We start from the raw sequence: 16,239 nt of genomic DNA, 5'->3' as shown, positions 1-16,239 counted from the left end.
GCGGAGTCGGAATGAGACATAAGCCCTCAGGTAGCGGATGTGGGGCGACCTGGTGAGGCGAGCCTCTCTACAACTGATCCCAATGCCGAGCCAGGAGGAATGGGAGACCCGGAAATACATAGCCCCAGACAACAAGACACACCGGAAGAACAAGTACAGCACAGAGAAACAAGGAACAGGACGATGTGGAGGACGTGACACTAACCAGACGTGTAGGAGCCTGAGCACTGAGTGGAATAAGAGCACAGTTTATATGGAGCTGAAGCAGGGAGCCCTGGTCAGTTTGTGACTGGCTCAAGCTCGATACAGCTGTCTGCGTGGTGTTTGCCTCTGCTGTGCCAGTAGCCAGTGCATGAGGTGCCCTCTGGCAGTGAGAAGATTGAACTGTATCAGTAACCTTAAGTGGTTATAAATTAAAAATCCTTACACTTATATATTGTAGAACTTGTCTGGACACTCCACTCAAAGCACTTTACAGGTAATGAGGACTCTCCTCCACCAAAATCAGTGTGCAGCCCCAACTGGATAATGCGACTACAGGCATAGTGCTCTAGTACGCTCGCAACACAACAGCTATCAGTGGAAAGGAGAACAGTGATTCATAGATGGGGATTATTGGGAGGCCTGATTGGTAAAGACCAAGGTGAAATTTGTCCTGGACACCAGGGTAACAAACCAACTCTTTTTGAGAAATATCCTGGGATTTTTAATGACCAAAGAGAGTCAGGACCTCAGGACCTTCTTTTTTCAGTGCAGAGTCCTTGTCACTATACTGGGAGCATTAGGACCTACACAGACCACGAGGTGAATGCTCCCTACAGGTCCCACTAACACCTCTTCCAGCAGCAACTTTAGCTTTCCCAGGAGGTCTCCCACCCAGGTACTGGCCAGGCTCACATCCGCTGAGCCTCTGTGCTGCTCTTCAGTGTCTTCCCGGCTTTGAAAATCATCTGCTTTGGATTCAGCCTTCCGGCTGAGTTTACCTCCTGTCCCCTGCTTCCTGCCCACACTGTGCTCCCTGATCTCACTCTCCTGATTCCTGCATGCTCTTGGTTTATTTTTTCAAATGGGCTGCGGCTTACACTACCTGAAGCAGCAGAACATGATGCGTACTTAATCTCCTACACATCTTGGTCTTCCTCATCTTGTCAGCAGTGGAACCACCAGCCTTCCTTAGACAGGAAATCAATGGTTTATAAGCTGATCTGTTGGTGAGGAACTGTATGATGGAGAGAGTTGGTAGTGGGGTTGATTGCTAAGCTAATATGTAGACACATACTCCAATATTTATTTAAATTATTCCACCAGGTCATCCTGAGGTGTCTTTCCTTTAAGCAAACATTCAGTTTCTGATGAAGCCACAGAAGGTGTAAGTGCTATTTTACGATGGTGTCAGATTGGGAGTTTTGCTCACCTTGTGTTCTGAAACTTTGTGTTGGCAGACAGACACCGGCGCTCAAGCTTGACAGCTGTTGTCTCTCAAAGACCTGCCTCGGGTGCCATCACATACTGTAGGAACGGCAATCTTAAAGGCCATGAGTTTCTCAGAACTGTGCTGCTGACTTATCTTCTTTGTCTTAATGCAAATTATTTTAAGCACATCCCAGGCCCTCAGGCAAAGGTGCTCAGTCCGAGGTGTGATGAGATGATATTTCTGTTTTTTTCTCTCCTGAGCACCTTGTATGAAAAACAAAATTCTTTATGGCATTCATTTAATTTTATTTTACAAATATATGAAATATGTGTTTCTACCTGCATGTTCATATATGGAGAATGCAAACTGTTTTATTGAGAAATGTTTATTTCTTCATAAGCTTATAGCTAGATAGGGGGATCAACATATAGCTCGTGTCCATATTTGCAGGGTTTCATTCTCAGGGTTTCACATCAAATGGAAGACGAGGTGTTTGCTGTGCGGTAGAGGGTCTGAGATTAATCAAAAGGAATCATCTGGTCTAAGTTAGCTACCTAAGGTCTTGGTAACTCTTATCAAGTCTTCATTGGTGAGAAACGGAGGATAAAAAGACAGGCAGATAAAAGCAGGGAGACACACCAGGAAGGGACACACACAAATTTATGTAAATACATTTGAATTAATTTCCTCATCCCATAGTTTCCACTTGTGTCCTCTGGTTCATGTTTTTCTGGTTGTTCTAATCAAATGTTTGAGGTCTCTGTCAGTGTAAGGCTTTCCTTCATTTCTGAGAAGGTACCTAGGTAATTTGCTCTGGATCCCAGATTCCAAAGCAAAAACATGGTTCTCGTGACATGGAGACTGAACTTGTACACAATATTTTAAGTGAGCTCTTACTAGTGGATTATAAAATTGTAATATACCATTCCTTGATTTAAACTAATTTACATTTAACAACACAGTACTGTATATGTTAACAAGCTGTATGCTTTTTTATTGTTTCCCATTGTTTCCTGTCTAGAATGAGAATATTAAACATGGTAATCATCAAGTAAATAATTAAGTGAATAATTAATAATTAGTAGCCCTAGGTCTAGTAGTCCTTGTCTAAATGATGTGTCAACATAATTTCCTTAGTGTTTCCATAAGTCGCATCTTTATGATCGGTGTTTCTCAATTTACAGAGGAGGAGGACCGAACCGAAGCATCCGATTAACAAAGCTGATGTGGGGGAGTCCGTCTACTTTTGTCCCATTAAAATGTTTGCTGGCAACAAGTTGGGAAGGTGTACTCCCAGTGTGATAATTAAGACACGGGGCATGTCTAAGCAGAAGAGATTTTAAAGAAGTAGCATATTGTAAGTACACAGTAAATATACTTTTAAGGTTGTATATTTTTAAGGTGACGGGAACAGAAGTGTGAGACTATAAGAGCTCTATAGAGAAATGCAAACAGCAGAAGGGATCGACTGCCGAGACATAGAGCCGTGGAGAACAGTTGGTGCCTGAGACCACCTTTGCTGAGGGGATTATGGAAGGAGGGGCTCGTGTAGGCCCCAGCTGGGATTCAGTTAAGGACCTGAGAGGCCTGATCTCGGACTTCATGCAACCAACCGGCAGTCCCTTTAAGAAGGTATAGACCACATCCAATCAGATAACCACTCACCTTACCTGTCCACCACCACACCTCCAAACCCCAGCATACTTTAGGGCTGTCTGCAGTAACCCCAGTGCTCAGTATTGGGTTTAAATTCCAGTTGAGCTCTACTCATTCCTTGTGTTTTGTCTTGGATTAGGCTTTCCTGGTTTTTGGAACTTGTTCGTTTTTGACTGCGGTTTAAGGACTTCGCTTCTAGCTTATTGCTCTCATCTACCGTATCGGCTACCTGGCCTTTTGGATTTCCGCTCTCTCTTTTCGACTACGATGTCTGGACTACACTTCTGGCTTTGTGTTTCTCGCCATCTGGAAATGTTCTCACCGATCTTACTCTGCTCAGGATCCAATACTCTTCTCTAACGGTTCTTCTCTTGAGAAGCCACAGCCTGTGAAATCGAACTCTGCTGCATAAGAAGGCTGGACTGCTGTGGGAGAATTCTACACTGGCTGAGTTTTCAATGGCAGTGGCATCACTTTATGTAACAAGCCCAATGTCGCCTTAATTTTCCAAGAAAAATTGAATTATACTTTCCATCTTTCCAAAAAGTATGAGAGGGGGGTGTTGCCTGTGCCCTAGCTAAACTCCACTCTGGTTTGGTCCAAATGGGCTTACTTAAAAAAGGCTCCAACTTAAACGCTTACCCTTTAAAGCACTTTGAGTTCTTTCGGAATAAAAAGCACTATATGTTATGGCTGCAGCTGGTCTCAATCAAGCCCTCATTATCCAATTTCCCTTACACACCCCTTCCTTCACTATTGCAGCCCTCAGTTCACCCAGTAACATTGCTTGGTATTAGGATCTCTTCCACCTCCTGAGCTCACCTCTCCCTTTCCTCCTCAGTACCTTTTTCTACCTGGTCTGGACTCCCTCAACGTCGCCTCTTTGGTTTTGATTTTGGATTTCTCACTCTTGCCTCGCCCCTATTAGATTTGTTTGTCTCTCCTCTTGCCTCCTACCTGGTCTTGACCCTGCCTGGAATAACCGACCACTCTCCCTCCTCGCCTGCCTTGGATACCTCGGCTACCTCGCCTGGAGACCCGCACAGGGTTCGTAAATTACATCATTCTTACAGAATACCGAACCCGCAACATGAATCCCGCAGATCAGGATGATCCTTTCTCCATTCTCTTACACTATATAAATGTAAGGAATTATGATTGTAATTGAGGGCATTAGCAGTTTAGGTCAGTAGAGACACTGGAGAGATCAGAATAGAGTTGCTCAGCTTTATCACAGTGCTGGGAGACCACCCTCTCCCTGTATGTTGTGTAAAGAGAGTTGTCAGCAAAACAAGGAATTACAGTTCTTTACAAGGACATGCGCACAGGGGTGTGTGCAGTGTTATTCATTTATTTAAGACTGGAAGGTTTTTTGCAAATTATACATTGTTCTGCACAGTAAAATATACAAAAAATTGGTTCATGTAAAAGAAATCCAGTGAGGTTCATGTGACTTGAAATGGTGTTCTTCAGTGAAAATAAACAAAAAAAAACAGGCTCCCTCCCCAAGCCCCCCCTTACTCCTCCATGACCTGTCCAGAGCATTCCAGGTGCCATTGTTTAGCAACCGAGATATCTGTCACTTGGAGCCTCACAAACCTTCATATTTGTTTTTTTTTATTGTTAAATATTTCATATTGATTTATTTATAAGATATTTAAAAAAATCAATCTTAAATTCTTCTTTGTACCTTGTCCAGAATTAATTAAAGTACAACAGCATCACATGTGTAGATCATCTATTTCCCAACCTCTAGGGGTACACAGGGAAGTGTATACTACCTGGGAAAATTCAAATGTCTTTATTATAAGAAAGAATGGACTGATAATCTAGTATACTGCATCTCATTCATTGGTTGATCCATACTCCATGATCCACGAAGGAGTGTGTAAGTTACTCATTTTTGCTGCCACCTGATCTCATCTGTTTTATGTAGTAATTTACCTTTTAAAGACCAATCCAGCCCCCTGGACAAAGTAACTCAATCTTAGTTACTCAGATAATTCAGGTTTTCTTCTGAGTACCTTGTTTAAAAAAGATTGCTGACCTAAAAAAATACCGTGCCTAACAAAAGCAATCAGACCATTCTTGTTGTTTCCCATATTGCAAAATTAGAAAATCTATGACTTAGACACATCTTTTTTTAAACTTTAAAATTAATTCAAAAACTTGATGCCCAGACTGAAGACTTTAAAAAGAAAGATTTGTTACAGTAAATGGGAGTTTATGTATAGCATATTGTATAATATGATGAAATGTCGTCAAGAATTTATAATGAATTACTGATAGATGATGCTTATTGAACTTGGTTTTGACAACTGTCTCAAATGTCTGCTATAAACTCCATTTCACTAGGAATAACAAGAACAACCACGAACTAAGCTTATTGAAGAGGTTTTTTGATTGTTTAAGTCGAGTAAATTTGGCTTAACCTAATTGTCTGAGGGCAAACCTCCCCGACTCTAGGATGAGGAAACTAGGACCCTCAAAAAGATCAAGCTCCAAACCGCCATTGCAGAATTGAAAGGAAGCCAAGAGAAGGTGAGAGATGTGTTCTGTGTTTAATGGCTTAACCTGTGGTGCTTCTTCAGCAGTTAGACAAAAAGCTGGATGAATGTTTGTTTAAGGGCATCTGTATTACTTTTTTATGTAAGAGAGGTAGGGCTCTGCCAACCAGCAGCAGAGTTGCTAAATGAGATAGTCAGGACTGCCTTGATGAACTGCTGAGGAGGCAGCTCCCTTTAGGAAAGAATGGTCAGAGAATTCTGCTGCTACAAATGGTGTCTTTGTTAGTGAGAGAGAATCTTGAAATTTTGGAGATTATCCTTGAAAAATGCGCAGCTTGAGATAATAGAGTGGATGTGATGTGGGATTGTACAGTATTTAGAAATAAAATTTCTTAGCAAGAGAAGGCCTTATCACCCAGAGTCTAGTCTAGCTTGGGGGACAAACAGGACTAGACTAGACTCTGGGTGATAAGGCCTTCACTTGCTGCGCCCCAAAGTTCTAGAATACTATCTCCAAATATTAGTGAGTCACCTACCTGAACACATTCAAATCCACAGTCTGTTACTTAATCCACACATTACAGCTGTAATATTTGCAATCTGTGACCTCCAACAACCAAGACCATAGACGCTGTACCTAGTGCTGAAGTTGACAAGGTTGCATGGCATGCCTCTTTGATTCACTTCCTTTTCCCATTTACTGTTACCAGCCCCATTAGGATTGCCATTCAAAAATTTTCTGGAGAAAAGATCTTGATAATTGATAAACTGGCCCTTCCCCCATATGTCCTCTGTACCAAGCACCAACAGCCTCATTGGGAAACCAAGTATTTCATCACAAAAATCCTGCTGTCCTCAAATGAAGGGAAATGTTCAAACCTAATAAAATTAATCTTCTAAATTGAATATTATATAAATAGTATTATACAAAAAGTTAGAAAATAGATGTATGGATTATACACTTAACCCTTTAATTACAAAGGTCATCCTACCATTTTGAATTACAGTTCCTGATTGTGACAAAAGAAATAGTTCTATTAAATTAGACTCTGTATCATACATACGTTTCCTTGAGAACTCATTGACAAATAGTATTAATGGATATGTTTAAATTAAGGGTGGAATTTACTGTTTGCATTTGTCTTAGGATAATACATTTGCCATTCATTTTGGGTATGATTTGGTTTAGTTTTTATTCAATTTTTTATGTTACATATTAAAAACATTTTGAACATGTTGTTTCGCCACACTGTGTCTTTTATGAAGACACTGGACTGAAACTGCAGTCACATAAGTCATTTCGCAATCTTTACTGCAGTTCAAGAAATACTTCTGTTTTAATTTGGAAATCAAATTTTGGGGAAACAAATGAATTTCAGTTACATAAAAGCAGGAATATTAAAAAATGCAAACAGTTTCGATATACTGTACTTACAGAACTTGTTCTGTCTGCAAATGTGTCTTTGATGTGTTTTCAAGAAAAAACTGATATCTGCATGTGAAAGGGGAGTGTTGAAGGATAATATCCAATCCAAAACGTTTTAAGGTGTTTTTAGTTTTATACTGTATGTATAAATATGAAGCTGAGGACAGGCATTTACAGTCAGAGAGGAAGCACTGAAGAAATCGTTACCTTGATTCTCATACAGTACCTGCTGGACCAAGTGTGATTCAAAAGCTGCTTTCTTCAGAGTGTAACCAAGGTAAGTTTCATTTCATAGCTGATGTGTTACAGGTCATCATTACAGTGTTTTACAGTATTTTCTCCAATTTACAATTGTATAACCACTGTAACTGTTGTGATTTGCCTTCAGAATATTTTACTATACTATATCATAAGAATATCATGACATCCCATGGCAATGTTTCTGGGAATCATAACAATCCTACAGTACATTTACTTTAGTAAATGTTTGATACTGCTGTACACCATAATATTCCCAAGGACAAGTGTTGTACATTACTGTTACCAATCCTATGTATGGTGCTACTGCATCTTGCTTGACTAAATAATAATCACCTAACTGTACATGTATCAAAGGTGAAAGTAATCTTTAATTAGATTGAGCAGTCATTCATTGTTTACATTAGAAATTGCACATTTTTTTATATTTTCACTTTTCAACTTTACATATAAAGACATACAGTACAAACATATTGTAACGCAACGGGGGCTCAGGCGGGCGCCCTTGCCGCATTAGGTCGGCCCCCCACCATCGGGGGCTCAAACCCGTGACTCCCGCGTCTCTCTGCAGCGACCCAGCCCGGTGAGCTAAAGAGAGATCTCTCTACAGCCCAGTAGCTGTAGTCCTGCTATCAAGGGGAAGGGCGGTGACATCACCTGCTCTGGTACGCCAGCTCTTACACAGTGCCTGTCGGCCATAAGCGTTACAATATTTTAATGTCAGATGTGGAATAAGAGTTCCAATAGCCATCAAACAATATTGAATTTTTATTTTCCATAAAAATTCAGCACACAACTTTTAGCCAGCAGCCGTATCACCCTGCAACTCACAACTGGTAGCCCACTGAACCTCAGCAGGTGTGAGCCTGGTCAGGACCTGGATGGGAGACCTCCTGGGAACAACTAAGGTTGCTGCTGGAAGAGGTGTTAGTGGGGCCAGCAGGGTGTGTTCACCCTGCAGTCTGTGTGGGACCTAATGCCCCAATATAGTGATGGGGACACTATACTGTAAACAGGCACCATGCTTTGAACGAGATGTAAAACTGAGGTAGTGATTATCTGTGGTTATTAAAAAGAGTAGGGGTGTTACCCTGCTGTCCTGGCCAAATTTCCCTTTGACCTTTACCCATCATGACCTCCTAATAATCCCCATCTATGAATTGGCTTCATCACTCTGTTCTCCTCCCCACTGAGAGACGATATGTGGGGAGCATACTGGTGTACTATGGCTGCCATCTCATCATCTAGGTGGTGAGGAGTACCCATTACCTGTAAAGTGCTTTGAGTGGAATGTCCAGAAAAGCGCTATATAATTGTAAGGAATTATTATTGTTAGGAATTATTCCATAACACTTTTTATTAAAGTACTTTTGCTTTTGAAACTCCTCATCTAACAACATATCATACTTTCATATTATTTAATATACCTGAAAAAAAATGCATCAGAATAAAAAACTGAAATTCACATAATATTTCCTGAGTCCTGGGTCCTGAGTTTTCTTTTGGACTGGGGTGATATCTGTGTAGAGTTTATACTCTACGTTCTCACTGTGTTTACATTGGCTTCCTGTACAGTAGGTGCTCTGTTTTCTTCCCACAATTCCAAGACATACTTGTAGGTTAATTGGCTTGTGGAAATATTGGCCCTGTATGTTTGTGTCTGTGTGTGCTCTGTGATGTACTGGCGTCCCACCCAGGGTTTACCCTGCCTTGTGCAGGTTGTTTGCTGGGATAATATCTGCAAACCTGTATTGAATAAAGAGGTTAGTGTCATGCCCTCCACATCTAGAGGGCGCTCCTGCTCTGTCCTGTTCCTTGTTTCTCTCTGCTTTACTTGTTCTTCTGGTTTGTCTTGTTGTCTGCTGCTATATATTTCCGGGTCTCCCTTTCCTCCTCGCTCGGTATTGGGATTGGTTGTAGAGAGGCTTGCATCACAAGGTCGCCCCAAGTCCACTACCTGAGGTCTTATGTCTCGTTCCGACTCCGCCCGATACCTTGAGCCCGGAGCAAACCCCCTTATTTGCTCTGTTCCTGTCGCTACACATAGGGTCCTCCCTTCTCACTGGTCTCTCTCCACAGCTAGCCGTGACAGTTGATAGAAAATGGATGGTTGGATAATATATATTTAATTATTTGATTTGCATTATAAAACTTAAAGCAGTATTCCATCTTTTTCATAAACGTTTTCTGCATCAGAGTCTTTAACTTAGTCACTTGCTATGGTTATTTTGGAAACGTTCTGGCATGCTCGTTTGAACTATTTAACATTTATGATCATTATAAAATGACATAAAGTTATCATGTTGTCCATGAACACTTGGTGTTGTTATTGCTGTAATGGATAATGAAAAGCTTGTAGCTTCATTGAACCTTTTGTAGAAAATGGAAAAAGTAATACTAGTAGTTTTTAATTTAGCTCATTAAGTGACATACTGTACTTTAAGTCATTCTTTGAAAGTCATTCAAATCATTAAAACCTCTTTTTTGTTTTAAATAAGATATATTTTCTTATTGTTTCAAATAGTATATAAAGCCACCATGTACAATTCTAACAATAAATTGTCCATTCTCTAATTACTATTAATTTATATTTCATTACGAATAATTCTGTGACTGCATTTAATTAAAAAATGAAACATGTCAGTTAGTGTTACTGTACAGTATGATTAGTGCAGGAAAGCACTAATGGGCTAATAAACATTTATTTGTTATGATTTAAATAGGATTTGTGCGAAAGCCACATTAAGATAAATTCACTGTTCCACCTGGCAATTCTAGAGAGTAATGTAGTCCTGCAACAGATTATGTGAAAATCTAAAAAATGTTGTTGAACAGTACCTTTCAGCATACCACACCAGATGTTATAATAGACCATATAACACCTCGAGCACTCTGAACGGCTGCATCTGTAATTTGTTTATTAGGGCTCCCTAAATGTTCTGCTTAGTTATTAGTACATAGAAGGGAGGATTATGAACATTGTCTTTTGTGGTTATTAAAATAGATATCTGGAAAAAACATACAGGCAAAGCCATGTTTGATAATCAAGTCACATTATATGGACATACAGTACACAACACATACAGTGCTAATAGGAATTTTACATACAGTTACACAATGTTTCCAAACTAAGACATTTTGTGACCTAATAGCCTGAAATCAAGACACATTTAATTAAAATGTATTTAATGTTCATTTACATATTGTAAGTTACAACCTCCAAGTGCAATGTAAATGCTCAAACAGAAAAGTAATTATAATTGAAAATCTAGAAAAAGATTTTTTATAAGTGGATACACCCCTTGGTAATACTATAGCAGTTGTGAATTAGGAAGGAGTCAACTGTGTATTGTTTATGTATAGTTTCTCACAGTGTACTTGTATTCACCTCACTGCTGTCTTAAGAACTTTTCTATATATGATTGATTTTGCTCATTTCTTCCTACAAATATAGCTTCAATCCACACTAGCATAACAATTAAAAATTAAGAAAAACATTATTAATTGCCTTTGACACAACCCGCTTTCAGAATGAAAGTCTCAAGGGGAAAAATAACACAGAATGCAGTTGGTAGTTTGGCATACTGTATATTTGTGGTACTGTAGATGTAACATGCATTATTAGAATATTAGGAAACTTCTAAGTAGTAAGTACCTACTTGTAAGTTATGTGAAAAATAATGTTATTTTGTGTATGGAATTCTGTTTTGCAGACATACAGAAAGTTGACCTCATCTTCAGAAAGAGACCATGTCTGACCAGGTTAAGACTTCAGGAGCAGCAGACAATATGTGTGAGTATGTAGAGAACTGACATTGTTTCACAGATAAACTGTATTTGCAAATCTACAGGAGCTGTCTGAAGGGATAAAATGGCCACTCAGGGCACCATCAACTCCCATGACAGTGAGCTCAAAGGCTGAGTCTCCGATATCAATGACTCAGAACTTACTCTTGAATCCGACCTACACAAATTACACTATAATGTCAAGGTTTCAAAGTTCCAGAATTTTTTAACAACTCATGTAAAAGAAAACACCTGAAAGAGCTCTACAGCCAGATAATATTTAGATTCTAAACAGTTCACTTAGAATAATAAATACTGTATGTAAAACAATTTCAAGTTTCTCACTGAATGTTTTGATTAATTATTTTCCCACTTTGGGAGGACACCAAATCCTAATAAACCATTACACTCTGTCCTTTTTTCTTATTGCTTTGTTTTCATTATTTAGATTTTATATTAAATGTATTACTATTATATAATGGTCTTTTAAAGATTAGGATATTTGAAGTTGGTGAAATTGGTTATTTTTTTCACTATTTGATTATAAAAGTTATTTTTTTTTTGGAAAGGTATGGTGCTGTTTGCCATGGAAAGATCAGGGCGTATCAAGATTGGACTGCCCCCAAATAATTACAATGACAACTTCAGTGAATATTCGAAATATGTGGGAAATCTGCAAGGCATCTCTCACGTCGCCTTCAGCCCTCAAGGAACAATGTTTGCAGTCTGTAATGCACAGCTGTATTCTGGGTCTCCTCCAGCGAATCCAGATGAGAACTGGCTGAAGCAGAAAGCTCGGTGTGTAGGAAGGTCTGGGTGGGATCAAGTTCATTCCCTCTTCTTCCATCCAAACGGCACACTCTATGTTGTCATGAAGAGTGGTGAACTGTACAGGGGTCCCCCTCCTGAGAATGAGTACGTGTCCTGGATGTACAGGGTTGCTACGAAGATAGGAACTGGAGGATGGTGCTTCCCTTCTCTGTTCTTTGACCCTGCGGGTATCCTGTACACTGTGACCACAGAAGGGAATCTGCTTAAAGGAAACCCTCCGAATGATATGAACTACATCTGGTATAAAAACAGTGAGATTATTGGAACTGGAGGCTGGACAGAACTTACCCATTTCATGGCCTTCTCTCCTGATGGCAATCTGTGGTGTGTCTCCAAGAAAGGAGGGAAGATCTACACTGCCCCACCACCCAGGATTGCCAGTGATAACTGGATTGGAAGAGCACAGAATCTTGGATCTGGCTACAATCAATTCCCAATCCTTGCCCTCACGCAAGATAAAACCATAAGTCAAATTTTAAGTTTGGATTTTTCTGTTAAAGATGCAAAGATTCTTTCAAAAGAGCCTCTGACAGTTGGGCAACATGACTGTGACAACTCTACCGGCTCTGTTCCTTACACTGCAACTTTCCAGTAAGTGCTGCATTCTAAGTTGTATTTTCATTTTTCTGTATATCACAAAATACACAATAATTACAAAAAATACACACAAAATACACTGCCAATAGATCTAAAACTTAAATTTTAGGACTGCTGGTAATCCTTTGGCAAACTTAACACAAAGATGTTTAAGGGTAACAAAATTTGAATTTAATGATGTCTGAAAATTTATTTTGAGATATTATGAAATGAAAAATCTACTTTAAGTTGCATTTCTACGTATATGTTCAACTATAACCTGTCAGTAAATCACTTGACTCTCAATTTAAAAAATGTTATAGAAGTGGTTAAGAAGAATCACCACACTGCAACACAACTGGCAGCCCAGCAGGTGTGAGCCTGGCCAGTACCTGTATGGGAGACCTCCTGAGAAAGCTATGGTTGCTGCTATAAGAGGTGTTAGTGGGACCAGTGTGGGGTGCCCACCCTGCAGTCTGTGTGGGTCCTAATGCCCCAGTATAGTGACGGGGACACTAATTTCAGATTGGCATTTAACAATCATGGCCTCCCAGTAATCTCCATCTATGTATTGGCTTCATCTCTCTGTTCTCCTCACCACTGAGAGCTGCTGTGTGATGAGTGTATTGGTGCACTCTGGCAGAGCTACTCATTGGTGGTAGTGGAGGGGAGTCCTTGTTACTTGTAATTATTATTATCATCATCATCATCATCAATGTACTGCAATACATTTAAAAAACTACCAACTTACCTTCCTGTCCACTCTATATATGCTGAATTTAATGATGATGTCATGTGGGCATTTTCGGGCATGAGGAGAATTAGAATGTGTGACAGGAAAGATGAAGGAACACTAGCAGAAGATACAAATATTACTAACATTGCAAAAGAACAGCCAAAAACTTGCAAAGGAACTACTTCGAAACTGTTGAATCCTGAGTTTGACTCTAGCCCAGTCCTCCTCCGTGAGGATTTTGCATGTTCTTCTCATGGTCAATGGCTTTACTTAGATAGATAGATAGTTTATTGATCCCGTGAGGGAAATTGCAGATGCACCATCAGCTGTCTGTGTCTGGGAGGTTCCACACCTGGAGAGTGTCAGCAGATTTGGGTAGCCTTTAGTCAGCCACAATTTGAGCAAGCAGTAACAACATGAGAAAACCCTCTCTTGCCATCTTCACTATCTCTGAAGTTCATGACATTCACCCGGCTGGTATGTCAGGCGAGTACTTACACAAGTTCTCCTTCTCCCAGTGTGGTGCAGCCAGGTTGATACAGTCTGCAGCTTTGAAACAAGAAGTTGTAAAATAGAAAGTGATTTTTTTTCAGGTTTTCTGAAACTGTTACCCTGGAAAGCTCTTTCACCCATTCCCATGGATTTACTGTGGAAGTTGGAGCATCAACAACCTTTAAAGCTGGAATCCCATTGTTGGCTGCGAATGAAACCACAGTCTCTATTAATGCCAGTACTACTCACAACTGGAGTTTTACAGAGACAGAAAGGAAAGAGGTACAGTATGTTCCCAGTACTGGATTAACCTATTGAAGATGAATGGTGCCTTTAAGCCCCCTGGGCTGTTACTCAAAGAAATTGAGCAAGACATCACTGTTTTGTATATGAGGAATGGAAGAAGAAAACAGGGCACTTGACTAACATGGTGACTTTGATACTAGAACACTGTTGTTATGCACATTTTAACTACACTCCTTAAATTGCCTTAAATTGTTTGTTTATTAAGTTCAAGCACATCTGAAAAAGGCTCCACAGATGAAAGACTGTCTCCTTCTTTCCCTTTCAGCATGGAATAAACCTTTACCTCTTCCTTTGTTTTTTTATTGCCATAACCAGTGAACTGCTTTAGCTTACTGGTTTTGAATGCTGTATTTGCCCAGTGTTTTCTGAAAGCAGAGACCCCAGCCAATGGCTTTTGCTTCTTTCATTGCAGATTGTTAATACATCCAGCCTGAATGCTACAGTGCCCCCTGGGGAGGCTGTGAGATTCAAGGCTGTAGTCCAGAAGGGGATCATTGATGTTCCTTACACAGCGAAGGTGCTCACTGTCTTCGGACACCAGACCACTATCACTGGGACATGGACTGGAGCTTCAGTTTCGAAAGTGGCAATTAAGGAAGAGCCTATTGTTAACTAAAACAGTTTAGTAGTTACATGCATGCAGATACTTTACCTTACAGAGCATTTATATAGGCAAATGCCAGAAATTTAACATTTAAAGCTATTTAGCTTGTGCTGTTATCTAATAAAATGGGTATTTCCTTCAACAGCATAAGTATACTAATTTGCTTAATTTCTCTCCGATCAAGGAATTTGTTTGAATACATTTCTCTTTTAAACTACAATTTGATATGATAATTATAACTAATTGTATGCCAAGCCATTTGTGTTGGATTGTTTAGAGCTATTGCATTTAATCATCTTCACTATACGGTACTTGGGTTTTTTCCTTAATTTTTGTAATAATTAAAAAATGATTATGAAATAATTTCATTAAATTATGATAATATTAAATTTCATTTCAATAATCATTTTGGTGCCTGGAACATAATTAGTATTTTTGTAATACTAAATAATTTAAAATGATAAGTGCATCAATAAAATATTTGAAGGGTGTATGTTTTCTGCTTGTCCCTCTTTTGTCTTGTTGACTACCAGTGTCCAATTCCGGTCCTGCAGAGCCTGAGTGCAGTTAGTTTTCTGGGTTACCTCTTTCTAAAGATTGGCATTTAATAAACCAAGCCCTGGTTCTTGAAGGCTTAAACGTGAATTCAACTTTTTTAAAGGAGTTTATGATGAAAGCTCAGCTGTCTGTAATTTGTAATTAATCAGGACATCACTTTCTCACTCAACCATCATAGATACTGTACATTATCTCCCTCTGTCCCTTACATTTGTCTTTAGCATCCCTCTTCCACCCCATCTCCACCTCTGCAGCTACCCCTTGGTCAGTGTTCTCTCTGCATGGCCTCCCAGAAGGACTCTAGCCTCCTCGTCCTATGTCAGGAGGTTAACCCTGAGCCAAGTGGGCAAAGTTATCTTAACTTTCATTACTCGACCTAATAGTTAAATCTCTGTCACGGGAAATACCGTGAAATGCGTAGTTAAAGACTCTATGCGAGACGGTATAATCCGGAAGTGACAGGAGTAGGACATCAGGTAGGACACAGCAGGATCAGGGCGGGTGGAAACACAGGGGGTGGTGACGGCAGTGATCTGGTGCAGGGGGGAGTGCAGGCGCACGAGTCCGAAAGGAAGTCAAGTAGGGGAAATCAGGGCGCAGTCCAAGGTCCAGGTGCCAGGATATCCATCCAAGACAGACACAGGGAACAGGGAACGAGGAATACAGATAGTTAAAACATTGACAGGACAAGGCGCTCCGAGCCCCAAGCTCAGAAGGTCAGGACACCATGGTGAAGCCTGTGCTCTCGGACCACTCCTGTGCCCGGTGGTAGGCGGGCATCCAGGCGTCCGTCTTCCAAAGCTGAGCCCTGAACTATGGAGACGCCGGGCTTAAGTAGGGAAAACAGGATAAGACACAGCTGGGAAAAATAAAACTGGCAACACATTGAAAAAGGTAGGAGCGCCCTATAGAGGAGGGATGACGGCCATCACAATCTCTTAGAAACCAGGATGCTATGAAATGAACGGGAACCTCCCTTTTCTGTAAAATCCATTCACTAACCAGTAGATTGTGTTTGTAACCCAGGGATTCTCTATATAGGAAAACCGGGTTTCCTTAAAGCAGTAGAATGGCAAGTTCTCTTAACAA

At 40.1% G+C, this 16,239-nt stretch overlaps 1 protein-coding gene across 1 annotated transcript; it reads left to right on the top strand.

Annotated features, from left to right (window-relative positions):
- Positions 1 to 7,173: 7,173 nt before the first annotated feature.
- LOC148641928 (uncharacterized) lies at positions 7,174 to 14,619 on the top strand. Its single transcript, XM_088616984.1, has 5 exons — positions 7,174 to 7,280; positions 10,975 to 11,054; positions 11,617 to 12,469; positions 13,784 to 13,964; positions 14,401 to 14,619. The coding sequence occupies exons 2-5, from the start codon at positions 11,012 to 11,014 to the stop codon at positions 14,602 to 14,604; spliced, it is 1,281 nt and encodes a 426-aa protein (XP_088473110.1). The 5' UTR covers positions 7,174 to 7,280; positions 10,975 to 11,011; the 3' UTR covers positions 14,605 to 14,619.
- The last annotated feature ends 1,620 nt before the right edge of the window (positions 14,620 to 16,239 follow it).

The sequence above is a fragment of the Lepisosteus platostomus genome, chromosome 23, assembly GCF_059453375.1.
Source record: "Lepisosteus platostomus isolate fLepPlt1 chromosome 23, fLepPlt1.hap1, whole genome shotgun sequence".
Lineage (NCBI taxonomy): Eukaryota > Metazoa > Chordata > Actinopteri > Semionotiformes > Lepisosteidae > Lepisosteus > Lepisosteus platostomus.
This window is presented reverse-complemented; position numbering and strand designations above follow the sequence as displayed.